The sequence below is a fragment of the Salmo trutta genome, chromosome 6 (assembly GCF_901001165.1).
Source record: "Salmo trutta chromosome 6, fSalTru1.1, whole genome shotgun sequence".
In the NCBI taxonomy this organism is placed as follows: domain Eukaryota; kingdom Metazoa; phylum Chordata; class Actinopteri; order Salmoniformes; family Salmonidae; genus Salmo; species Salmo trutta.
Genome location: NC_042962.1, coordinates 26,493,333 through 26,517,797, shown reverse-complemented (window position 1 = coordinate 26,517,797; position 24,465 = coordinate 26,493,333). Strand labels below are relative to the sequence as shown.

Genomic DNA, 24,465 nt, shown 5'->3' with positions numbered 1-24,465 from the left:
AGCAGGATTGTTGTTCCCGCAAATCTATCTTTACACTGTGTGTGACGCCAAGGTGTCGTGGCTTCGTGTTCCTGTGTGAAAAGCCTCGACACCCTTCACACCGCCGCCACCGTTTCTTACTCAGTCTGAATTTATATTCGGGGGAGGGGGGGGGAACCGCAGTGACTCAAAGAAATGTGTGTATTGACGTTGGAGAGTCGTTGTCATATGCTTAAAGCGGATATGTGTAAAGCTGTCCTCTTGACACCGGTGATCATTACGAATCCTTTAGATCCACGAAACCATCGAGTCCATCAACCAGTTGAAGATCCAGAGGGACTTTATGCTCAGCTTCTCCAGGGATCCTAAGGGCTACATCCAGGACTGGCTAAAGTCCCAGAGCAGAGACCTGAAGGTGAGGGCCACACACACACACACATACGCGCACACACACACGGTATGACTAACCAGGCTCTCTGATTGGCTGCAGCTGATGACGGACGTGGTGGGGAACCCGGAGGAGGAGAGGAGGGCGGAGTTTTACCACGAGCCCTGGTCCCAGGAAGCCGTCAGTCGTTACTTCTACAGCAAGGTGAGGAGACACGTCAAACGCTGCACCTTTTAAAAAACCTTTTAACAACTCCCACAACACCACGTCCAAGTAGGAACACAAACTGGGTATCGAGATCAGCGTGGAATAGTCATCTTTTAGCTTTGAAGCTGTGCCTGCTCTGTTACACTGGTCTTACCACAACTGTGTAACACAAGCAATCCAACTTTATTTAAATAACCCCTTCTTACAAATTGATTGATACTGCGAATCGACCTCGGGTGTATTGAGGCCCGGGTTGTTTCTGTGTGTGTGTGGTGGTGATGGCATCCTTCCACTCTACCCTCTCACAGATCCAGCAGAGGAGACAGGAGTTGGAGCAGGCCTTGGCTGTGAGGAACACCTAAACGCCCTGTCAAGGACGTCTCTCTCTCTCTCTCTCTCTCTCTCTGCACTCTTCATCTGACCCCAGACCTGTGTTTTTGTGTGTTGTGTTTGTTCGTTTTTTTAATCGCTAGGGAACTGACCTCTTGCCCATCCCCCAATTGCATGTGTCCCAACAAAAAAAAAAACGGCCCTCAATCTGTTCAGCTCTGACTGACCGAACATCTCTCTCCACACTCCCGCGACCACAGGCCTTCGGCGGACATTTTGTTTCTCGAAAGAACCCTAACACAGTGGGTTGCTTTTAATGTCGACCACTTAGAACCCACCAGCATGTCACTGTCTTTCCATAGAGACTAGAAGTCATTGTACCAGCTGCCTGCAGAACGATCACTGTTTTAGAGCCTTCTCATCTCAACCAGATGGACTTTCCTGCTGAGTCATAGTGGCCCACTGCGTCTCATTCGGATGAGCCCAAAGTGGTCGTTTGTAAACCCAATGTTTCAAGTGTCTTGACTCACACACAGTGGATTGTGCCCATTGTTTTAGTGTATCATTAGTGGTGTTGTTCATGTGAGCAATATGCTCCAAGTGTGCATGTGTGTTTTTTGATGTGTGGAACCAAATGTACACCAGCAGAATGAAGAGATTACTGTTTGAAGTAACGGGTCGGGGGACTGGGCTAATTTCCCTTCTGAAGCCCAAATGTTGAGGTCTGTCATTTAAAAAATTAACTTGTTCAAGGAAGGCAGCTTTCATGAATGAGATTTCCCCTCATTATTAACTAATCAAGACCCAATCTAAGATGAGTTAATTTTTTCCCCACCTTTCTACCGTAATTCCCTTAAACAATGTAACTGTAAAAGTAGATCTCTGTATAAACGAATATATTCCATCAGATTAAAGTTAAAAGGGACAAGGATGAATAAGACTTATATCAGTTGACCGTAGAAGATGGACGTTAACGCGAGGAGGTAACGGTAGGGCACAAGGCGAAGTAACGTAGTAACACTTGGCGGCCACAGCGTGGCGCCTTAGAGCCAGGACAGCCTGCATGTTTTTACCCAGACTAACTCTCTGTAACGCAGAGCACCCAGACAGACTTGTCCCCCTGAAGGCACTTCTTGACCGCAGTAAATTACCGTGCAAAATGGTTTAACGTTAGTGGTTAAATGTTTGTGTTGCTATTTTAGACAGATATGTATTCCAGGGGCTCATTGTGCCGTCGTAATAACTGTACAAAAAGTCATGTTTGGGAACAGTATTAGCTACAGAACCCTCTCAGTGCTCAAATCAGTGTTTTTAATGTTAACGAAGGACACATTTTGGGATATGATGTGAGAGTAACCGACATTTCCTATGTTGAAGAATCATGGGGCGGGCAGTGAAAATGCAGCCTGACAAATGTTGGCCTGAAACTTTTAGTAATTATTTTGTTCGAAATGAATGGGGAAATAGGTCTTTGTTCATTGTATTTTTTTTTGTTAACATCTATTGTGAACTACCTGTCTCAAGTGGATCTGTCTGACAGTATTTTGTCCTTGGACGTTTTGACAGAGTCACCAAAGGTCTCGATGAAGAGTATTAGAATGGTTAAAATAGACAATTAATAACGATTACCGTGATTTTGTCTAAACCCGATAACGCTACGTTACCAGTTGCCATTGAACAAGGGTGAATATGACAACGTTTTTAAAGGAAACCTCTGAATGTAAATCTGTTTTGTTTTTTTTCTTCAGGGAGAGCACTGTTTGTGTCGGTGTGTTTGGTTCAGTGAAGGGCGGGACATGCGGTGGGAAGGATCGGGGTCCATACGTTTAAAGCTGTAGGACAGGGACGCTAGTGTCCCTCTGTGTACACTTGGGGGAAGGGTGTAGGGGACGGTTATTTTAGGCCCTTCTTGTTGAGTTTTAATAGGGCAGAACCACAAAATGTAATGCTGAGAGTGATGATACCTCCCCCTCTCCCCACCCACTGGGAACGCCCATCTCTTGAACCAACTTCCACAGCAACTCAGTTCTGTGCCCTTCTACAGTAGTTTTGTGCTTGCGATTGGGAGAAGCCTTCTCAGAAATCCGTTTTCTGATATGAAGTCAACGCTGCTGTCTTCTGTAAGGTTCAGTCACATCAAAATTGTGTCCATGTAACATCTCTTTTGTGTCGACATTTTCAACATAGCTGAGACCTAACTCAGCATAAACAAAGAGGTTGGATTTCTTAAAGACCTATGCATGCTGCATGGACAGGTTTGATACATTTAAAACGGAACATGTAAATACTCTCACAAATGCATGGAAGTGGATCTGGAGAGCAATGGATTTGACACAATGTCCATGTTGAAGGGGCCTTTACTGAACATTTGCTAAAAACCTGTGCGCTACCCAACCAGCATAGATGTTATCAGCATAAGAGTTTTTGTTACTACAGGTTACGTGTATTTCAACCGCACCAAGCAAGGGAGCATAATCGTTGTTGTATTCAATTATGTGTCAATCAATACTTGTGTTTGACCCAGATTGGTCTTGTATGGTTGGCAGTCATGGAGCATTGTTGACTGTAGGGCTCCCCTTTCTGGGCTTTTTAGAAACTACAACTCACGGACGCCCTCTCAGTCTGACACAACGGAAACCTGGTGTCATCTGACTATAGACTGTACCTAAACTGTGTGCTCCACTCTCTCTCTCTCTCTTCTCTCTCCTCTCTCTCTCTCTCTGACTAAAAGCGTTGATATTGGTCTACCTGAATGGATAGGTGGTAACCGCAGTTTCTGTGCATGACTTTGTGAGGAGTGCCCATGTTCCTCTTTCCACTGCTACACCATTTTGTCTGTTGGTCACCACCATGGAGATATAGCTCTCACTTGTGCAAATGTGTTGGGTTACCCCATTCTACAACAACAAAAAAAAGCTAGTAAAAAATAGAAAAATGAAATGATGAAACTACAGCTGTGACTCAGTGAGACAGCCTGGATGTAAATAAAGAAGCGCTTGCCAAAGTTTGTAAATGCCGTCAGGTCTGCAATGTGTGGTTTATTGCTAAGTCAGGGGGGATGGGCCTTATCCGAAGATCAAATGTTTAGATTTTTCATGCTGATCAATGGTCTAAATATGTCTCCTAGAAACATCCAATTGGAAAGACCAGAGGTGGACTCTGCTATATTTCATATGTTTCAAATGAAATGGAATCCAGCTACCCAGGGGGCTATATCTATCAATGTGTAGCTTAGTCTAAAAACACCTTCATACAGTACTGGGACAAATAGTCTTCGGCTTTGGTGAGAGGTAGAACACTTACATTTTTGCCAATAAGCTGACTGATAAAAGTCAGAAGGGAGTAACACTTCTAGCAGTCCTCGCATGAGCGAGACGTCATTTTGAGATGGCAGACAAGTGAGTTATTGTTGACCGTGTCTAAACAGGTGGCGTGCATGCAGTAATGCTAACCTACAAACCTCAGCGCTAGCTAGCTACTGCAGAAAGAAACTCTTTCACCTCCCCCCCACCCTACCCCCGCCGAACCCTGGCCTGACATCCATTTCGCCCCTCAGTGCAATCCTCTCCCCCCCTGCCCAGAAAGGGAGGAGACAGAGAGACTGTCAAGTGACCTGTTCAGTGCTCTGACCCCCCACCCACCCGCCACACTATGGAGAAACAGCTCCCCCCTCCCTGTTGGACTGTGGCCAGGTGGACAAAACCCACCCTGATAGGGCATTCTGAATCTGCACTCCCTTCCATAAGACACGTGTGTAGAAAATTCCATCCCAAATCCAGGGAGGCCCGGGTAGGGGTGGAGGTTTACTGACTTCAATGTGGGGAGGCAGATTTCAGGCTTGAGTACAAACTGTACATCGCCTCAGGTCACAGCTATAGAGGCAACCAGGAAGAATACAGACTTCAGAGCTATATGATTGGAGGAATATCAACCACTAGAATCTACACCCTCTAATAGCTTGTCCTTGGCTCGCAAACCCTCAGTCCTGACTTGCAAAGCATGCATCACTATTATGTCATTGTTGAGGCTGCAGTTCTCAAAGACAAGACGTTTTTATTTTGTCTTCCTAATTGAAACCCCACAGTAATGAAGCTGTGTTTCAAACAAACCTTGAACTGCCCAAAAGATAGATGGCAAAGGAAATTGCTAGGTCTGGGATTCCACAATAACATATGAAACGAGTCAGAATGCGACATCTGCCTTTAATAACCGTAGAAAAATAAAAAACGGACCATATGTCGAGGGAATGAAACAAACCACACTCTCTACAGGTCTGACATACTGAGCAAACTAAGTGTAAATTGAAAGACACATAAGACACTTAAATTCTCTTTAATTCCAGTATTAGCATCATAAATCAGCACAGTCATGAAGGAAAACATATAGCTCATGGCGATTTTCTCAAGGCAAAACGAAACATCCGACATAGGGCTGGGCGAAATGACCAAAATATCATATCCCGATATTTCTGCATTTTCTGCACTCATTTGTTATCATTTACACTCTGTGCCACGTGGGGCTGCATGATATGGGCAAAAAATATAGTCATAATTAATTGGTGAACTGTTGGAATCATGGAAATAGAATGATTATTCTAATGCTATTTTTGGAATATAGTGGACAGTACTTTGAATACATTGTTGTTTGACATGACAATGAATGAAAAAGCCAGGGAGGAATTATTGTGACATGGTAGGAACCAAAGTGTTGGTCAGTGTTTCCCAGTGGACCCTAATGTTACATTACATGTTTTCTCTTACTTCATATAGTTAGCTAGCACTAGCTAACATATTCATGCTTCTCCATCTCTGATTTAGAAGATACTTTTGCACAAACAACATGCTGAACTAGGCCTACACCAGTACTGGTATCAAGTTTTATTAGCTAGCTACGTTTTCTCTGTGTACATTTAGCTAGCTTACTAGTCAGCTAACTAGCAATTAGCCCAAACACCATTTAGCGTCTCTCAAAAGACAAATTACTAGTTTGCAGACTGTAATATACATAAAATAATGTAATTATAGAATTTTTGTGGATTTATATTAAGAAGCAAAGTGGAAATCACTAACATCTGGTTACATCTGACCATGCTGACAAAGTGAACGGCACGGCATTGACAACCAACAGTGACGGGGGCAGGGATTGGCAGGGAAGCACATGGGGAAGTGGCATGCAGGAGGAGAGAGACAACTCAAGTAGCAAACGGAGTAAACTATAAAAACTGACATTACACGAGCCAGAGTGACGTATCACAAATACCGTTATAGAAGATAAAGTATAAACACAAACTGGTCCGTGCATCAATAACAGTACATAGTAAATTACGGTATACTGCCCAGCCCTAAATAGACATCAATGCTGTTCATTGTTCATTCATCACCTCCCAATAGAGCCTCCCCTTGGGCTTCCATTGGTGTGAAAGCACAGAGTTCTGTCCGCCTGCACACACAGTTAGCAGGAATACACGTTGTAACATTGCTCCTCAGTCTTCGCAGGCCTAAGATTGCACATGGTCCTTATTCCTTGGTCCTTAGGGATCCGTCTGAAGATTTTCGCATCCCATAACATGCCTTGTCTAAAAGTCGAGGCAGTGTGGTTGAGGTTGCTAAAGTCGTTAGATGGTAAACCTACAGTATGGTGCATTTCTACTGTCAGGCACTGCACCAGTGTTAGGCCCACAGATGTTTCCTTCTGAGGCCTGGTCCAGAAAAGTCTGACGTGACACCAGTGCTGCAGTGGAAGAGCCCCACTAGACCACCTAGGTGCTGTTGGCCTGTTCCTGCTCAAACAGGGCCATGGCCAGGTGGGATCGCGAGGCCAGGCCCTCCAGGTTACTGAGCACACAGCGGTGGTAGATGTCCTCGCTGAAGCGCGGGTTGCACGCCCGCCGCACGTACTTCTGCACTAGCGCTGGCTCCACCGCCCGGAACACGTGCAAGCCCGAGTAGCGCACAAAGATCTCGTACACGTCCATGCTCTCCAGCAGCTCATCGTTGTCCAGGATGTCGGCGGCCATCTTAGTGCGCGCCGCCATGTAGTCGGCGTTGTAGAAGCAGGCCTCCTCGAAGACGTGGCGGTCGAAGCGTCCATCGCGCAGTGCCTCGGCGGTGAAGGAGGAGGCGGCTGAGGGCTGCTGGTCCCGGTACACGATGGCCGGGCTGAATTCCTGGAAGTGGATGGGGAAGAACACCTGCCAGTTGCTGATGGCGTTCATGCGGCAGCGATTGAGGAAGTCGGCGTTGACCTCGGTCCACACCGAGGCCAGGAAGAAGAGCGTATCCACCGGGTGCTTCTTGGAGATGATGTCCATCAGCTTGACCTGCGACGGCACCTCCGTCTTCACGCTGATCCAGGGGATTTTCACGTCGCCGTAGCGCTTCTCCACCTCGCCAATCATGGCCTTGATGCCGGCGAACACGTCGGCCTGACTGATCCGTTGGGCGTCGAAGGGGTCGTAGACGAACAGGAAGGTGAGCAGGACGTTGTCATGCGTGTCCAGAGTGTTCATCACGTACATGTCCAGGAAGTTGCTCACATAGTCCTGCTCGTGAGCCGTGACTGGCAGGATAACCTGCACCCGGGTGGCCTCCGTCACGTAGGGCATGGGGATGATCTCGATGGTGCTGAGAGGGCGGAGCAGGCTGACCCGCTTGGCGATGACCTGGTTGTGACCCTTCTGGGTGAAAGCCTCCAGGGCCAGGTCCAGCACGTACTCCATGCCTCGGGTGGGGTCGAAGCGCCGGTAGCCGTTGAGCAGATGCCGTTTCCTGAAGCGCAGCTGGGGCTGGTAGCGTTCGTTGAGGCGCTCCACGGCCGTCTCCAGCACAGCGCTCACGTCGGCCCGATCTGCGCCACGCAGCTCACACTTGGGGGAGCTGTCGGGGCACGAGTAAATGTGCTCCTCTGTGAAGTACTCCCAGTTGATGACCTCGAATCGCGTTTTGGGCCTGAAAGGTGGGTTGACCCCGATGGGCCAGGTGGCCCCCGCCTTCCCCTCTGGTGTCAGCTCACTCAGGTTGTTGATCTGGACCTGGACAAAACACAAGAAGACACAACCATGATGAGAAAACGTATAATAAGCATCTATTAAAATAGTTTTTTCTTCAGAATTAGGATATTCATGAACAATGTAAAAGGTAGTAATTTTAAGGCTTAACTTTAATGGTACACCATGGTCAGCGTCTCTCAAAGCTTATTATAAGGTTATTACAAACAGTGTACAAAACATTTTCCATGACAGACTGACTAGGTGAATCCAGGTGAAAGCTATTATCCCTTACTGATGTCACTTGTTAAATCCACTTCAATCAATGTAGATGAAGGGGAGGAAACAGGTTAAAGAAGGATTTTTAAGCCTTGAGACAATTGAGACATGGATTGTGTATGTGCCATTCAGGAGGTGAATGGGCAAGATAAAATATTTAAGTGCCTTTGAACGGGGTATGGTAGTAGGTGCCAGGCACACAGGTTTGAGTGTGTCATGAATTGCAACGCTGCTGAGTTTTCACGCTCAATTCCCGCGTGTATCAAGAATGGTCCACCACCCAAAGAACATCCAGCCAACTTGATACAACTGTAGGAAGCATTGGAATCAACATGGGCCAGCATCCCTGTGGAACGCTTTCGACACCTTGTAGAGTCCATGCCCCAGCGAATTGAGGCTGTTCTGAGGGCAAAAGGGGGGTTGGGGGGGTTCAACTGAATATTAGGAAGGTGATCCTAATAGGTTGTATTTATGTATTGTATGGGGTGTATGGTATTAGGGAATCATGTGAAGTCTGTTGTATATTGTAGGCTATTTTCTGTGGAGGACTTTGTGTGACTTGATACTTGTAAATCGGACTTTTCTTAATTGCCCCTGAGGGGATAACGTTTTGTTGAATTAAATTACAAAGTTGACACTTTTAAACTGACAAATTGTTTACAAAATGACGAATTTCACACATCACGTCCTGACAAAATGTTCAGTCACTGTGGCTCCCTGACATATTGGATCAGACAATCAAATGGCTACCCAGACTATTTGCATTACCTCCCCCCCCCCCCCCCGCCCACCCAAGCTGCTGCTAACTCTATCTCAATTACCTCGACACAGGTCGCCCAGCACATTGACTCTGTACCGGTACCTCCTGTATATAGCCCTGCTATTGTTATTTTACTGCTGCTCTTTAATTATTTGTTATTTTTATCTCTTACTTTCTTTTGGTATTTTCTTAAAACTGCGTTGTTGGTTAGGGGCTTGTAAGTAAGCATTTCACTGTAAGGTCTACATCTGTTGTATTCGGCGCATGTGACAAATACAATTTGATTTGAGATAGGAATTTCTACCTAGGTGTAGATTTGTGGAAATTGGTGCGGTATGTACAAAAATGTTACATTTGCACGCTGGACCAGTAAACCAGTCAAACCAACACCAGTGACAACCCATCAAATAGCCTGAAGCATAGAGAGAGCATATCTAATCCCATTAAACAACACCAACCTGCAGCTGCTGTATCTGTAGGTAGGTCCAGTCCAGTTCGATCTGGCTGAAGCGTTTGTGCAGGCGGTACATGAGGCTGGGTTCTGACACGGGGTGGACCGTGAAGGCATTCTTAAACTGGGCTCTGTCCTCTCGCTCTGGGTCTGCATTCTTTCCCAGCTCAAAGTAGCGATACGTCATCTCCTGTAGGTCACATGCAAACGGCGGGGAGGGAAATGTTAGCCATCTCGCAGGTGAGACAACTGATGGGTGTGGTCAAAGTACTGTAAATCATGATGACATATCAGCATTGGACTCATTGATAAAATAGACAGCGTATCATTGCAAACTCTATTGAACAACTCTATAAACATGTTTTAGAACGATGTCTCAGCTGTGAGTTTACCTGGTGCACCTCTACACAGCTCAGGCCCAGGTAGTCGATGATGCAGCGGCCCAGCCACTCGTCAGGCCTGACGCTGAGGATGTCATTGCGGCAGGTGTCCAGGTGGGGCTGCAGGCGGGCCAGCAAGCTCCGGGAGAGCAGGTAGCCGTAACCCCCGTGGCAGTACCTGGCCCTCTCCTCCCCACCGATGAACTCCTCGGCCCGGCCCATGTAGAGGTCCTGACCGGCGCTGAGGTGGCCCACCAGCTCGGCTAGCCTCTCGGCCTGCATGTAGGTGTCGTCCTGGGCCAGGAAGAACCAGTCGTAATCCAAGCCGTAGTGCTGGTGCAGGTGGCGTACCGTCTCGTACATCAGCCACACGGGCCGGTCGTCGCCGTGGGCCACCACCGCCATGCCGTGGGGGACCTTGGGGCTGCGCAGGCCCGTGAAGAAGAAGGTGCGGTGGAAGTGGTGGGCCACGGTGCGGTTCACCGCCACGGCTAGCGTGTTGAGGGTGGCCCGCGAGGTCAGCACACCCACCAGGAGGCGTTCTCGGATGCCCAGTTCGGTGTGGATGTAGCGCGTCCTGATCAGAGGAGAGTGGCGTTCAGAGGGACTTTCACTGTTTCAAATCGGAGCTGAGCGATTTATTTTATTACATAGATGGAAAAAGGAACAGCCATATCTTACTGAGTATTTTTTTAAACGCTCAACTCCATTACTATGCAATTACTTGTCTAATGCACTATGTAACAATAATATGCTCATACATAGGTGTTACTACAATGGTATTAATTCTACAAGAAATGTACTTGTTTTAAGTCAAATTGGATAAAAACTAAAAATGTCATGGTAAATATAAGTTGTGAACGCCTATTCTTGTCCAGATGGCTAGTTACTGGAAGAGGATGTCATTGAGTTCATTTTTGAACTCCAGAGTCTAGACTTAACTCTCACCATCTGCAAGAAGTAAGGATTTTAAGCTATGACCAAAGGAGATCATAGTCATATACAATAGGCATCACAATTCTTCAGTAAGGCCTTTCATAAAAGAAGACGCATCAATGTCATTCTGTCCCATGACTGTACCTTGAAAACATTCTAAGATCATTAAAATGGTGGGCTCTTCAGACACTCCAGGCTAACTGGTTAATTACAGTAAATCCCGGCCAATAATCAGCTTTAAGAGGCGATTCGGAGAGGCGCGAGACAGTAGGATTATCAAACCGTATGGGCTTTTTGAACAAATCTTTATAAAGCGGTGAAAGGTCAGCAGTGGTCTAATAGCATTGACCATGTATTTACCTTTTTTTGGGGACCATTTCAAATAGCCTACATTTGTATAGCCTAAGAAATTATGTTCTCTGTTCCCTAAAAGTGTAGGGCCTACATATTCTACTGCGTATCCACCCTAGAGTGGTTTAGATCCAGTATGAAGTTAGAAGAGCTTAAGCCTATTAAATGGGTGAACAAACAACAAAAATCCCTGGGAATCAAACAGACAGTGGCCTACAAAGGCCTTCATTTTGGAACAAAGTGTAGCTTGCGAGCGTCATGATTTGCCTCATTTACATATCAATTAAGAATTTGGCAATGTGGGTGGGTTGCATAAGCGTTAGTTAGCAGGAAATACGACCCAAATGCCTCGCACTGGGGTGCATATTTTCTGAACACAGTTATAAAAGAGCATTTCATAAAAGAGATCCCACAGCTCTGCATATATTATTGAGACACATTGAAGCAGTGTCTTCCATTTGCAAACTGTCTCTGAAATCTAATGTTATGATGTGGTATTCCTCTGTGCATCCATCCCAAAATGCTCACCTGAGGACCTTCTTGTGTGGTTTGTTGGGGTCCTTGTGGTATGGTACAATGCGGGGCTGGAAGTCCTCACTCCCAGGACCACCTCTCTGGTCCTCTGGGGGGTCTCCCCGATTGCTGCCCAGGAAGAGACCCCCATTGCCCAGTTCATCTGCACACGAGTCATCTGTGTCTCCCTGGGTCCAGGAGACCATCAGCAGGCTCAGGCTGCATCCTAAAGAGAGCCCCAGGATAAGGGGAAGAGCAGGCCTGAACACGGCCAGGAAGGAGGAGAGACGCATAGCGAAGCGGTGGACTTGGGTATTGTCAATAAAGGGTTATGTGACGTTCCTCTGAGGTTTTCTATATAATTATTTGCAGAATGCCGTTCCAAAACCATGTAATGACCCTTCTGGTGAAGTGCCAACCACTTTCAACTTTCAAGCTAGATTCAGTAAAGTATGATATACTTCTTTGGCACAATCCTGGCTGTGTTTTTACTGGTGACTATTGCACCATGGATTAGATGGCTTACTACATTCCTTATCAGTGCCATTTGAAGATAAGGTCATTAGCTACAAGGCCATTACTAGAGAATAACTGGACAGTGGACAGACAGCTTTGACTGACACTTCAGCAGTCAATACCTACTGTACTAACAATGGGCTACTGTCCCATAATAAACGATCTAGCTAGTTAGTTAGCTAGCTAGCAGGCTAACCAATAACAAATTGCAATGTGCTTGCTATTACTTTCTTACTTAGCTAGCTAACTGCCTGGCTAATAATGTCCTAATTAGTTACATACAGTGAAACTATTGTAGTTAGCTAGCTAGTTCAAAACAAACCAGGGATTTACAACGGTGAATTCATATTTTAGATACCCTGACAAAACAACATCCAACATTCCTGCATCGGTATCAGCTAACGTTAACGGTGTTGGTCCTTCCTCCTTCGGTCTCTCCCCAAAACAAAGGATGTTCTCCTCTCAATTTTTTTTGATTCAGTCGCAATTATCGATGTTTTGTCTGTAGGTTGTCGGAGATCAATCACATTCCATGTCAGAGTTATGCACGGAAACACATCATTAGGTCTTTTCTTCAAACGATAGCTAGCTACATTAGCCAGGTAGCTTACCATGTCGACCTTTTTTCCTCTACATCAGCAACTTCCTCAAAGTGAGTCATTCACCGCCTCCAAGAAAAGCATCACTGTCAAATATTCATGAATTCTAAAAATAACTACTGGTCCGAGAGAAACCTTGTGGAAAGCGTGCGGTGCACTGGAATATGCATTTTGGTCTCATCTGCAAATCTTGCTTCTCATTCTGCATCCATCTGATGATGATGTGATTCACGCTCCACTGCTTCCCCAGCGTAATATTCTGGCAAACACGTCATCAGACGTCTGAAGAGGGGGGTCTCAGTGATGAGATGAAGGGCCCTGCACTAAGTTATACTTACTTCATCAATCAATACCAGACCAGGCGATATTTGGAATGCTTCATTCTATTGTATAAATGTTATTGCAGTCAAGATAATGCCTATGCATCCAGAACAGTTGTGAGCAAAACTTTAGGGGGAAACTAATCATACCAACCGGGCGGCAGGTAGCCTAGTGGTTAGAGCATTGGGCCAGTAACCGAAAGGTTGCAGAATCGAGTCCATGAGCTGACAAGGATATGTCGTTCTGCCCCTGAACAAGGCAGTTAACCCCACTGTTCCCCGGTAGGCAGTCATTGTAAATAAGAATTTGTTCTTAACTGACTTGCCTAGTTAATTAAAGGTTCAATTTTTAAATACCAGTGAGCTTTTATGTGACACAACTTAATGTTGATAACTTTGATGTCAGTCAGTAGTATACATTTTAGCCACAGAACATGTTATCAGATATAATGACAGGGTATGCATAATGTTTGGTTCACAATTTAGAATGCTTTACTGTAATTACATTAGTTTGTAGCTAATTACATAGTAATTACCCAATTGAGGCGGGGTATGTGATTCAAACCTAGTACATATACAGTGATTTGCATTGTGGCCTATAGAATGGGTGTAGTAAAAGGCCAGCAACACTCCGTATTATTCAGTTCCCCATGAAACACCATATATAGATTATGCATTTGCTATTAAACACAATAAAAAATCGACACTGATCAAAATATAGTATATTTTGAATAAGTCACCTTGCGATGTTTTGAACTGCGGGCTTTTATTTTGAAGGTTTATTCAAAAAAACATAGAAAGTGACGTCATCGTTAGTGTCGCTAGCAGAATAGTATCAAATAGTTCAGTGACATCAAGCCCGCCGAAACTCGTGTGACTGTCAAGGTAAGAAAGTCAGACACGGAAGAATAAAATATATTGTCGTGACTCGCACAGTTGGCGCGATAAATAGACAGTTGAGTTGCAACAACGCGAGTTAGGCTAGCCATGTTGCTGCTAGTTTGCGCAACACTCTCAGTCAGTAGCGAGCTTATAGCTATATATGTTAGCTATTGATTGCAATTTCACATAGTTTCATTTGTCTGATATTCATGGTAGCCGATTAGTTAGCTAGATTCACCAGCTACATGTCATAAGCAACCTAATAGCTTGCTGCGCTAGTGCAACCGGCTAGGCCATGCTAGCCACCACCATTAGTGGGTTTTTACGTGAACTGCGACATAGCGGATTAAACTCAACGATTTACGATGGAGTTGAACCACGATTAATGTGGGCGGACTGGTGCTCGATGTCAATTAAAATGCCATTATTCTGTGTAATTGCGGGTTGTCATTAGTTACCACAGCCACAAAGTCAAAAAAGGTCTATATCGTAGAAAATCATGAAAACTAGCTTTTTGGTGTTATTAATATAAGGTTAGCAGTGTGGTTAAGGTTTAGAATCAGATTCAAGAAGATACATTTTACAAATAGGCGTTTAGCCATAATTGACTTTGTGGCTGTGGTAACTAGGGACGACTACTTGCGGGCTATTTGGGTGCTGAAATCAGTAGTTATTTTTATAAAAACGTCATTTTATGTGACATTTATTAGGATCACCATTAACTGTTGCAAAACTAGCAGCTACTCTTCCTGGGGTCCACACAAAACGTGACATAATACATAACATCAATAGACAAGAACAGCACTACATAAATGTAGGGAACGTTGTCTCGTCATGGATCGCATTTATTTTGGGAGATTGTAAAATATGACCTTTCCATTCAAGACAGAAAAAAACTATTGTTTCAGTAGAAAATAAAACATGTTTTGTTACTTTTTCTTCAACTTGTTTCTATAACATTCTAGCAAGTGAAGGTAGCTTACAGAGCAGCTAGCTAAGAGCTAGGCTGTTTGCTAGCGACCTCCTAATAATTATAATAAAATACGAACGTCAATGAACTAACACGGTAGGCAACAGTCATATGCACAGTCTTAACAACCAATGTGTATTTTTAACATATTAAAATAGTACTTATAGGAATGGGTAATTGTTTACAAGTTGCTAGCTATCCCATAAACCCCTCGTCGGAAACCACATCTTTTCATCTTCAGTGGTTCGGTAACTTCTTCGACGGACTGAAGAAGACGCAGAGTTTTGAAAAATTTAAACGGAGTGGTTGTTTTTATTTATCTAGGCAAGTCAGTTAAGAACACATTCTTATTTACAATGACGGCCTACCGGGGAACAGTGGGCCTTGTTCAGGTGCAGAACTACATCTTTTTTTATCTTGTCAGCTCGGGGATTCGATCCAGCAACCTTTCGGTAACTGTCCCAATGCTCTAACCACTAATCTACCTGCCGTCCCTGGGAATTAAATGCATGCCTCCTAAATCTAGATACATTTCAACGTCACGTCAACACATTGCTGCTATGTTTCTCGCCATTCACTAAAGTCCACAGCTAAGTACTCGGCAGTCCATTTCTGTTGCTCTCTTGTTGTTTTGGATGTTGGTGTCCGGGGTTCAGACGGAGCAATGCCGTCAGATCTTGCCAAGAAGAAGGCAGCGAAGAAGAAGGAAGCTGCGAAGTCCCGCCAGGCGCGTACCAAGAAAACGGATGAGTTTAATGGGGAGAACGACCAGCCAGAGAGCCAGGAAAATGGAGCAGACAGCAATGGTGAGAGGAGTGAAAATGCACTGAACAGTTATCAATTATATAATCCGTTTTGGATTAATATGTCCACTGGTTGGTTGAATATAAATTATGCTAAACTTGTGACACTTTCTCTGCTGGGAATATATCTTTCAGCACTATTCCAATGGCTTCCATTAACCAAGGTGTCTGACAGCATTAACCCTCACGCTAACACTCTACTTGGGCTTAATATAGTCAACCAGACTATTGTAATTGACAGGGGTGGCTAGCCTGACCAAGGAGCTGGATGAGTTTGAGCTGAAGAAGCTGGATGCGCGGGCGGTGACGGGGGTGCTGGCGTCCCACCCCAACAGCACCGACGTGCACATTGCCAGCCTGTCGCTCACCTTCCACGGTCAGGAGCTGCTGACCGACACCAGCCTAGAGCTCAACTCGGGACGGCGTTACGGCCTCCTCGGCCTCAACGGCACAGGTAGGTAGTACCACCATAAGTCGTCGCATAGGGGCGTAGCCCTACGCCAGGGGCCACAGCCTCAATGATTTTCACTGACACATTTCTCATTTGTAGAGGGTCTGCACTCAAAAAAAAATATTTTCAAAGTATTTTTTATTTATTTAGAGGCAACAGAGTTAGACCATCATCTCTGTGTGTAAGTGTTTCTTCCACGGTGTTCTTTTCTTTGGCGTGACCTGACACATCTCTCTTCATTAAGTGTCATTTGATCACCATTTGCATGTTACCATTGCAGCTTAAATAGATCTTAAATGTGGATGTGTGCATTGTATTTGAAACCCGCTGGCGTTTCCCCCTGCCAGGAAAGTCCATGTTGTTATCAGCCATCGGCCATCGCGAGATCCCCATCCCCGAGCACATAGACATCTACCACCTGACCAGGGAAATGGCCCCCAGTGACAAGACGGCCCTGCAGTGTGTGATGGAGGTGGACGAGGAGAGGATCCAGCTGGAGAAGGAGGCAGAGCGGCTGGCAGCCGAGGACTGTGAGTGACACATACTGTATCTACAGTGCCTTCGGAAAGTTTTCAGACCCCTTGACTTTTTCCATATTTTGTTACGTTACAGCCTTATTCTAGAATGGATTAAATATCCCCCCCCCCAATCTACCCACAATGCCCCATAATACAAAGCAAACACAGGTTTTTAGAAATGTTTTCAACTTTATTAAAAATAAAAAACATACCTTCTTTACATAAGAATTCAGACCCTTTGCTATGAGACTAGAAATTGAGCTCAGATTCATACAGTTTCCATTGATAATCCTTTGAGGTGTCTCTACAACTTTATTGGTGTTCACCTGTGGTAAATTTAATTGATTGGCCATGATTTAGAAAGGTACACACCTGTCTATATAAGGTCCCACAGTTGACAGTGCATGTCAGGTCCCCAAGAACACAGTGGCCTCCATCATTCTTACCTGGAAGAAGTTTGGAACCACTAAGAGAGTCTTCCTATAGCTGGCTGCCCGGCCAAACTGAGCAATCGGGGGAGAAAGGCCTTGGTCAGGGAGGTGACCAAGAACCCGATGGTCACTCTGACAGAGCTCCAGAGTTCCTCTGTGGAGATGGTTGTCCTTCTGGAAGGTTCTCCCATCTTTGCAGCACTCCACCAATCAGGCCTTCATGGTAGAGTGGCCAGACTGAAGCCATTCCTCAGTAAAAGGCACATGGCAGACCGCTTGGAGTTTTCCAAAAGGTCTGATAAAGCCAAGATTGAACTCTTTGGCCTGCATGCCAAGCGTCACGTCTGGAGTAAACCTGGCACCATCCCTACGGTGAAGCATGGTGGTGGCAACATCTTGCTGTGGAGATGTTTTTCAGGGGCAGGGACTGGGAGTCTAGTCAGTATCAAGGGAAAGATGAACAGAGAAAAGTACAGAGAGATCCTTGATGAAAACCTGCTCCAGAGCGAAGATTCACCTTCCAACAGGACAACAACCCTAAGCACACAGCCAAGACAACGCAGGAGTGGCTTCGGGACAAGTCTCTGAATGTCCTTGAGTGGCCCAGCCAGAGCCTGAACATGAACCCAACCGAACATCTCTGGAGAGACCTGAAAATAGCTGTGCAGGGACGCTCTCCATCCAACCTGACAGAGCATTAGAGGATCTGCAGAGAAAAATGGGAGAAACTCCCCAAATACAGGTGTGCCAAGCTTGTAGCATCGTACCCAAGAAGACTCGAGGCTGTAATCACTGCCAAAGGTGCTTCAACAAAGTACTGAGTAAAGGGTCTGAATACTTATGTAAATGTGATTAGTTTTTACATTTTATACATTTGCAAACATTTCTAAAAATCTATTTTTGCTTTGACATTATGGGGTATTGTGTGTAGATTGAGAGAAAAAAACAACAATCAATTTTAGAATAAGGCTGTAACGTAACAAAATGTGGAAAAAGGTCAAGGGGTCTGAATACTTTCCGAATGCACCTCCACCTGATAGTTCCATTTAAATGATGAAAGGTAACTGGGACATGGTTCGAAACCACCTAGTTGTCTTAACCCGGGAAACAACCAGGTGCACAATAGTTATCTATTCATAAACAATGTAGCTGAAAATGTTCGCCCCCACCATCCCTCTGTAGCTGAGTGTGAAAAGCTGATGGAGCTGTACGAGCGTCTGGAAGAGCTGGATGCAGACAAGGCAGAGGTGCGAGCCTCCAGGATCCTCCACGGCCTAGGCTTCAGCGCCGCCATGCAGCAGAAGAAGCTCAAGGACTTCAGCGGGGGCTGGAGGATGCGTGTGGCTCTGGCCAGGTGGGAAAGCGAACATGATGCTTTACGATTAATGAACTGTACTGCAAGTGGAGTTGGTCTCTACGCCTTCTCAACATCCCTTAACGAATTGACAGTGTTGGTTTTGTCGGTGATGATATTCTGGCTCCCTCTACTGAACACTGTGAGGATACTGCCATCGTTACCCAATTTATTACTGAGATAGAGCCAACACACCAAAAATATAAAGGGTTTGTTTCACACTCATGACTAAGCCTTTTCCTGAGCCAATGCAAGCATTAGGAAGTAGTGTCAGATTGTTATGCAATGAAGTAGACAGGTTTCATTACTAGTGGCAGATGCCTGGACATGACCTAGTCATCCGTTTTCTTACCCAGTCAGATCTCAGATTACCTTCAGTTACATTGCAATAATGAGTAGAAAAATGTCTGGAATAAATGCTTTTCTTTTTCCCCCTCTTCATTCTCCTAGAGCTCTGTTCATCAAGCCCTTCATGTTGCTGCTGGACGAGCCCACCAACCACCTGGACCTAGACGCCTGCGTATGGCTGGAGGAGGAGCTCGCATCGTGAGTGTGCTTCATCTGCCAATGTCGATCAGTTTAGTAGTCACGTGCGTTTGAGATGTGCTGAACGTCCCGATCCCTTGTCAGGTTCAGGCGAATCCTTGTGCTCATCTCCCACTCTCAAGACTTCCTAAACGGAGTTTGCACCAACATCATCCACCTGCACCAGAAGAAGCTCAAATACTTCACGGTAAGAACACAGCAGCTCACTCACTCACCCCCTGGTCAACAGACGCGATCGATTCACTTTTGCCACACTACTATTTAGCAGTTTATCAAAAGGGCATTCGGTCACTAGCCTGGTGGAACCTGCCGGTTTGCTCCTTTCACCATTGTTTTAGTTAATTGATAGATTTTTATTTGACCATTTTTAAAATACTTAAACATATTACACCTGGCAACAGATACACATACATTGAAGTGAAAAATTATTGTGAATGCAGCGATCATGCTCGTTCCATCAGGCTATTGAGTCACCCCCTAGAAGGCAACCATGTATTGTGCAGCAGAGTATTATTATTAGAATCGGCTGTGTAATGCTAGAGCAAAAACCAAAACGTGCACCGGGGGGCAGGACCAGTGGAGGCTGCTGAGGGGAGGACGGCTCATAATAATGGCTGGAACGGCGCAAATGGAATGGCGTCAAACCATGTGTTTGAGGTATTTGATACCATTCCACTGATTCCACTCCAGACATTACCACCAGCCTGTCCTCCCCAATTAAGGTGCCGCCAACCTCCTGTGCCCAGGACCCAGTTTGAGAAACCCTGCACTAGAGTATCCTGGACAGACACAGCCAACTGTGATCTCATCACACCTTATAAAGGGAGGAGAAGGGGGGGGGGGGTTATGGCCTGTTGCTTATTATGCATGCGAGACAGTGTGTTCGTTTCCTTCACCGAATGGTGTGGGATGACCGTGCAGATTCTATTTTTCCGAATGAAAGGGTAACTATGACCAGTACGTGAAGACCAGGGAGGAGCTGGAAGAGAACCAGATGAAACGCTTCAACTGGGAGCAGGACCAGATCTCACACATGAAGGTAGGCGACGCCACATTGGCGCTGCAGAGTACTAATACTACCCCCCCACGTGGAAATATTATTCCCCTGTACTGTAAAAGTATGATAGCCTAAGTCCCGGTCTGTTTGTGCTATCCTTGACACTCATCGTCATGCCAAATGAGCGTCAAGGACAGCAAAGGAGTTGACAAAAAAGGCATCCAACCGTGGGAACCAGGCTAAAAAGGCATGATGCTTTACTCCGACGTCGTCTCTCTCTACCCGCTGTGTAGAATTACATTGCCAGGTTTGGTCACGGCTCGGCCAAGCTGGCGCGACAGGCCCAGAGCAAAGAGAAGACGCTGCAGAAGATGGTGGCCTCAGGGCTGACTGAACGTGTGGTGGATGACAAGGCAAGAGGCTCACTGAAACATTTTCAGTATGTTAATGTACTGGGCTGAAATCACATCCATTGCTTTCTAAAGCCATTCACGGTTTACTCGTGAACAAAGTAGTGTATACTCTTAGGAATAAATAATAGGTTATTCACGCTATGGCTAATTTTAGTGTTTCAGTGGTGGTAATCATCTCTCTCTCTCTCTCTCTCTCTCTCTCTCTCTCATAGACACTGTCGTTTTATTTTCCTTCCTGTGGAAAGATCCCCCCTCCTGTTATTATGGTTCAGAACGTTAGCTTCAAATACAGTGACAACCAGGTCAGTATGTAGAAATGAACGGGTTTTTAATTGGACGTCTCAGAGCTCGTTTCTTGTGTCCCGTCCTCATTCACTAAATCTGCCTATTCATCCTCCAGCCACACATATACAAGAACCTGGAGTTTGGCATCGACCTGGACACGCGAGTGGCTCTGGTGGGGCCCAACGGAGCAGGGAAGTCTACACTCCTCAAACTCCTGATGGGAGAGGTAGGTGGTGCCATTTCAGTCAACTCTGTTTTACCATCTCGTAAGGACAGTATGGCATATACCGTAAAACCTCTCTTTCTCTCCAGCTGCTCCCCACTGACGGCATGATCAGGAAACATTCTCACGTGAAGATTGGCCGATATCACCAGGTAGGAGAAAGGACGTAGGAACATGACACGTTGCCTGGTGGTTCCTAAAGACGGCCATCCCATGCTGGTTGCTGGGTTTTGATTGACAGGCATAAATAAACTCTGATTTGATGGATGGATGCTTCAACTCGCCATAGCCCGGTTGCAGAGACATAAACCTGCTTGAGCATAATATGCTGACTAGACCGGGCACGCGAGTGCGTCCGCGTGTTTATTTTTGTCCATCCACAGACGCGATCAGGACACGCAGGTTGAAATATCAAAATGAACTCTGAACCAACTATACTGAACAAAAATATAAGTGCAACATGTAAAGTGTTGGTCCCATGTTTCATGAGCTGAAATAAAAATGTCCCAGAAATTTTCCATACGGACAAAACCTTATTTCTCTAAAGTTCTGTGCACAAATTTGTTGACATCCCTGTTAGGGAGCATTTCTCCTTTGCCAAGATATGCCACACCTGTCAGGTGGATGGATTATCAAGAAGCTGATTTAAACAGCATAATCATTACACAGGTGCACCTTGTGCTGGGGACAATAAAAGGCCACTCTAAAATGTGCAGTTGTGTCACAACGCCACCGATGTCTCAAGTTGAGGGAACGTGCAATTGGCATAAAGACTGCAGGAATGTCCACCAGAGCTGTTGCCAGAGAATTTAATGTTAATTTCTCTACCATATGCCACCTCCAACGTGGTTTTAGAGAATTTGGCAGTAATCCCAAAACCGGCCTCACAACTGGCGGGGCTGCCCAGTCATGTTAAATCCATAGATTAGGGCCTAATGAATTTATTTCAATTGACTGATTTCCTTCTATGAACTGTAACTCAGTAAAATCTTCTTAATTGTTGAATTTTATATTTTTGTTCTGTATATATTAATTAGGGGACAGGTTGAAACATGAAATATTCATGTACATTTAGCTAGCTAGCTAATTTGTCCTGAGATATAAACATTTGGTTATTTTACCTGAAATGCCCTTAAGGTCCTTTTTTTATGGATGTTCATAGAATTTGGACCCATTTTGAGTCACATAAAATTGTGAATTAATCCACAGATAAAAGGGGAAACTCAGTTTCTAGTAATCTCTTCTCCTTCAGCCTTCTTATTCTTCTGTGGACTTTACACGGCCGTTGGCAACCAACTTTGACTGGAGTGTGGACCTCAGTTCATCTTTCAATCACCCACGTGCTCCTAAAAACTAATGATATGGGAGAGGCGGGGCATCAAACGTCAAAAATAGATCCAAGTTCTATTTTAGCGCCTGGGTACGCAGATGCTCGTTTGTTGACGTGTGAGCAATTTGGATGAAATTGAGTAACATGCGTGTGCACATTTATTTTGCAACGCTCATGCATGCAACGCGGGCAGTGTGGTCAGCATGTATGGGTGCTGACACTGGGATTTTGTCTGAAAATGTGTGATTGAGTCAATGGTTTTTCAAATGGGAGTTATCGTTTGTCGGATGATGGACAATCTCTTGTCTATCTAAAATCCCACTGTCCGCCTTTTTACGTACGAAGCTTATTTTGAAAATACTTGACTTAACTTTTTAGACCAAAAACAGACAATAGATACATTTCAAGTGCGTTCGTGTGTCTCTGTCCGACCGCAGCCGAAGACCTAAATGCCTTTTGTCCTTCACGCCTGTACTGGGTCAGCACGTACGCTTGTTAAAGTGCATCTGAATGTATCTAATATACCTGTATGGTGTTATCTCTCTGCAGCATCTGACAGAGCAGCTGGAGCTGGACCTGTCTCCTCTGGAGTACATGATGAAGTGCTACCCAGAGATCAAGGAGAAGGAGGAGATGAGGAAGATCATCGGCCGCTACGGCCTCACAGGAAAACAACAGGTGAGACCGCAGAGCTCGCTCTGGGCCCAGGATCCCTTGGAGAAGCATTGATCGAATTAGATTGGTCACCTGGTATAGAAACGCTGTTTTGAAGTGACTTTCGCATGATCGTACCGTCGTCATTGATAGTACAGGAATAGTGACTTTGAAAGCTTTTCCCGTGTTTGTTCGGAATACCTGTTCCTGTCAAACCCTGTGTCTTTTAATCCTCCACAATCATTGTAGCGTTAACCTGTGGTGTCTTCTGGTGGGTACTTACTGGTGGGATTTGATAGTTCTTCAAGAGCATGGAAGCACTTGCACTCCTTCATGGTCCTTACTCTGTCCTCTCCCCTAGGTGAGTCCGATCAGGAACCTGTCGGACGGCCAGAAGTGTCGGGTGTGCTTCGCCTGGCTGGCCTGGCAGAACCCCCACATGCTCTTCCTGGACGAGCCCACCAATCACCTGGACATCGAGACCATTGACGCCCTGGCTGATGCCATCAACGACTACGAGGGTGGCATGATGCTGGTCAGCCACGACTTCAGACTCATCCAGCAGGTACCACCATTATATCCTCCCTGACCGGTCCCACATCTATACTTCACATCACTTAAGTCTTAGACCCCGCTAGGTAGTTACAATATGGATAATCTCTCATGGACAGACACATGTAACATAGGATGGCATCGTAGTGTCTGTCAACAGACTGATGCGACGACGTGATCATTTGTACGAATCAAGATTTCTTTTGAATTTCAGAAAGGGAGGGGATTTTTTTGCCCATGCTTTGGCTGATAGTCTCCACCCCCCCTAAATGGAAACTTCGGCAGTAACTTTTCTCATAAATCTTCCCCCAGAACCTAATCGAGCACTTGGGTTTCCGAGATACAATATGGACAGAATTGGAGAGAAAGGGAACATGTTTTCAATTGAGGTTTGTTCATTGCGACACCAATTGTTTTTTGTCTTTCCCAGGTGGCTCAGGAGATCTGGGTATGTGAAAAGCAAACCATCACCAAATGGAACAGGGACATCCTGGCATACAAGGAACACTTGAAATCGAAGATTGACAAGCAAGCGCATGACATCTAGAGCCCCTGCAATCTGAGCCAGTAAACCCATAATGGATTTGGCCTCCAAGTGCTTGTGTGGTGGAACAGTAGTCCTCAATGCTCCGGAGGGAAGTTTCCTCCAGGCACAGATCTAGGATCAGCTTCCCTCCCCAAATCCTAACCATTAGTGGGGAAAATGCAAAACTGACCCAAAGTCAGCCTCTAAGGGCAACTTCACCCTACACCCACCTGCCTCCAGCTCAGGCTGCACTCTGATTGGCTGATTCACCTGAAGCATCATGGAACGCATTCCATATTACTGCCGTCATCATAGAAAAAGTTCTATTTTTTCTAATAAGTGTAACAGCCAAAAATGAATGCAGCAGCTTGAAGGTCATTTGTGCAAAAGAGCATTAATTATGCCTTATTTTTATTTAACGTATTGCAATAACGATTTGTCTGAATAAATTACTGAATTGACAATTGAATACTTACTGTCTCATATTTTGGGGTCTTTGAACAAATAAAACATCTTCCAAAATGCAGCTTTTAATT

The 24,465-nt window shown here is 45.3% G+C and overlaps 3 protein-coding genes and 1 non-coding gene across 8 annotated transcripts in view; 3 read left to right on the top strand and 1 right to left on the bottom strand.

Moving 5' to 3' along the window:
* LOC115195756 (SWI/SNF-related matrix-associated actin-dependent regulator of chromatin subfamily D member 3) overlaps positions 1 to 3,921 on the top strand; it is a 49,669-nt gene extending 45,748 nt beyond the window's left edge. For all 5 annotated transcript variants that reach the window (XM_029755965.1, XM_029755966.1, XM_029755963.1 and 2 more), the window contains 3 exons: positions 272 to 394; positions 470 to 571; positions 883 to 3,921. In XM_029755965.1, coding sequence (XP_029611825.1) covers positions 272 to 394; positions 470 to 571; positions 883 to 936 — 279 coding nt within the window. In that variant the 3' untranslated portion in view covers positions 937 to 3,921. The remainder of the gene's footprint in view (positions 1 to 271; positions 395 to 469; positions 572 to 882) is intronic.
* A 1,165-nt stretch (positions 3,922 to 5,086) lies between these two features.
* On the bottom strand, positions 5,087 to 13,265 carry chpf2 (chondroitin polymerizing factor 2). Its single transcript, XM_029755962.1, has 4 exons — positions 11,575 to 13,265; positions 9,772 to 10,336; positions 9,387 to 9,569; positions 5,087 to 7,934 (listed from the first exon to the last, which is right to left on the bottom strand). Exons 1-4 carry the CDS (start codon positions 11,850 to 11,852, stop codon positions 6,663 to 6,665), a joined length of 2,298 nt encoding a protein of 765 aa, XP_029611822.1. The 5' UTR covers positions 11,853 to 13,265; the 3' UTR covers positions 5,087 to 6,662.
* Positions 13,266 to 13,770: 505 nt separating this feature from the next.
* LOC115195754 (ATP-binding cassette sub-family F member 2) lies at positions 13,771 to 24,398 on the top strand. Its single transcript, XM_029755960.1, has 15 exons — positions 13,771 to 13,879; positions 15,503 to 15,652; positions 15,891 to 16,103; positions 16,448 to 16,630; positions 18,232 to 18,403; positions 18,854 to 18,949; positions 19,034 to 19,136; positions 19,893 to 19,988; positions 20,240 to 20,359; positions 20,572 to 20,661; positions 20,760 to 20,870; positions 20,957 to 21,019; positions 22,747 to 22,875; positions 23,213 to 23,416; positions 23,834 to 24,398. Exons 2-15 carry the CDS (start codon positions 15,511 to 15,513, stop codon positions 23,948 to 23,950), a joined length of 1,839 nt encoding a protein of 612 aa, XP_029611820.1. The 5' UTR covers positions 13,771 to 13,879; positions 15,503 to 15,510; the 3' UTR covers positions 23,951 to 24,398.
* Positions 18,506 to 18,588, top strand: LOC115196505 (small nucleolar RNA SNORD100). The gene has a single exon (XR_003878870.1). It is a non-coding gene; the product is annotated as a small nucleolar RNA SNORD100 (small nucleolar RNA).
* Positions 24,399 to 24,465: the final 67 nt, after the last annotated feature.

Bases quoted from the DNA above. Each gene is read 5' to 3' on its own strand.
- LOC115195754 (XM_029755960.1), top strand. From the start codon at position 15,511: ATGCCGTCAGATCTTGCCAAGAAGAAGGCAGCGAAGAAGAAGGAAGCT. The intron at 19,137-19,892 runs GTAAGAACACAG...TCCGAATGAAAG, and splicing joins AGAAGCTCAAATACTTCACG to GGTAACTATGACCAGTACGT. The intron at 22,876-23,212 runs GTGAGACCGCAG...CCTCTCCCCTAG, and splicing joins GCCTCACAGGAAAACAACAG to GTGAGTCCGATCAGGAACCT.
- chpf2 (XM_029755962.1), bottom strand. From the start codon at position 11,852: ATGCGTCTCTCCTCCTTCCTGGCCGTGTTCAGGCCTGCTCTTCCCCTT. The intron at 10,337-11,574 runs GTGAGCATTTTG...TCCTCTGATCAG, and splicing joins CCACACAAGAAGGTCCTCAG to GACGCGCTACATCCACACCG. The intron at 9,570-9,771 runs GTAAACTCACAG...TGTGACCTACAG, and splicing joins GCTGTGTAGAGGTGCACCAG to GAGATGACGTATCGCTACTT.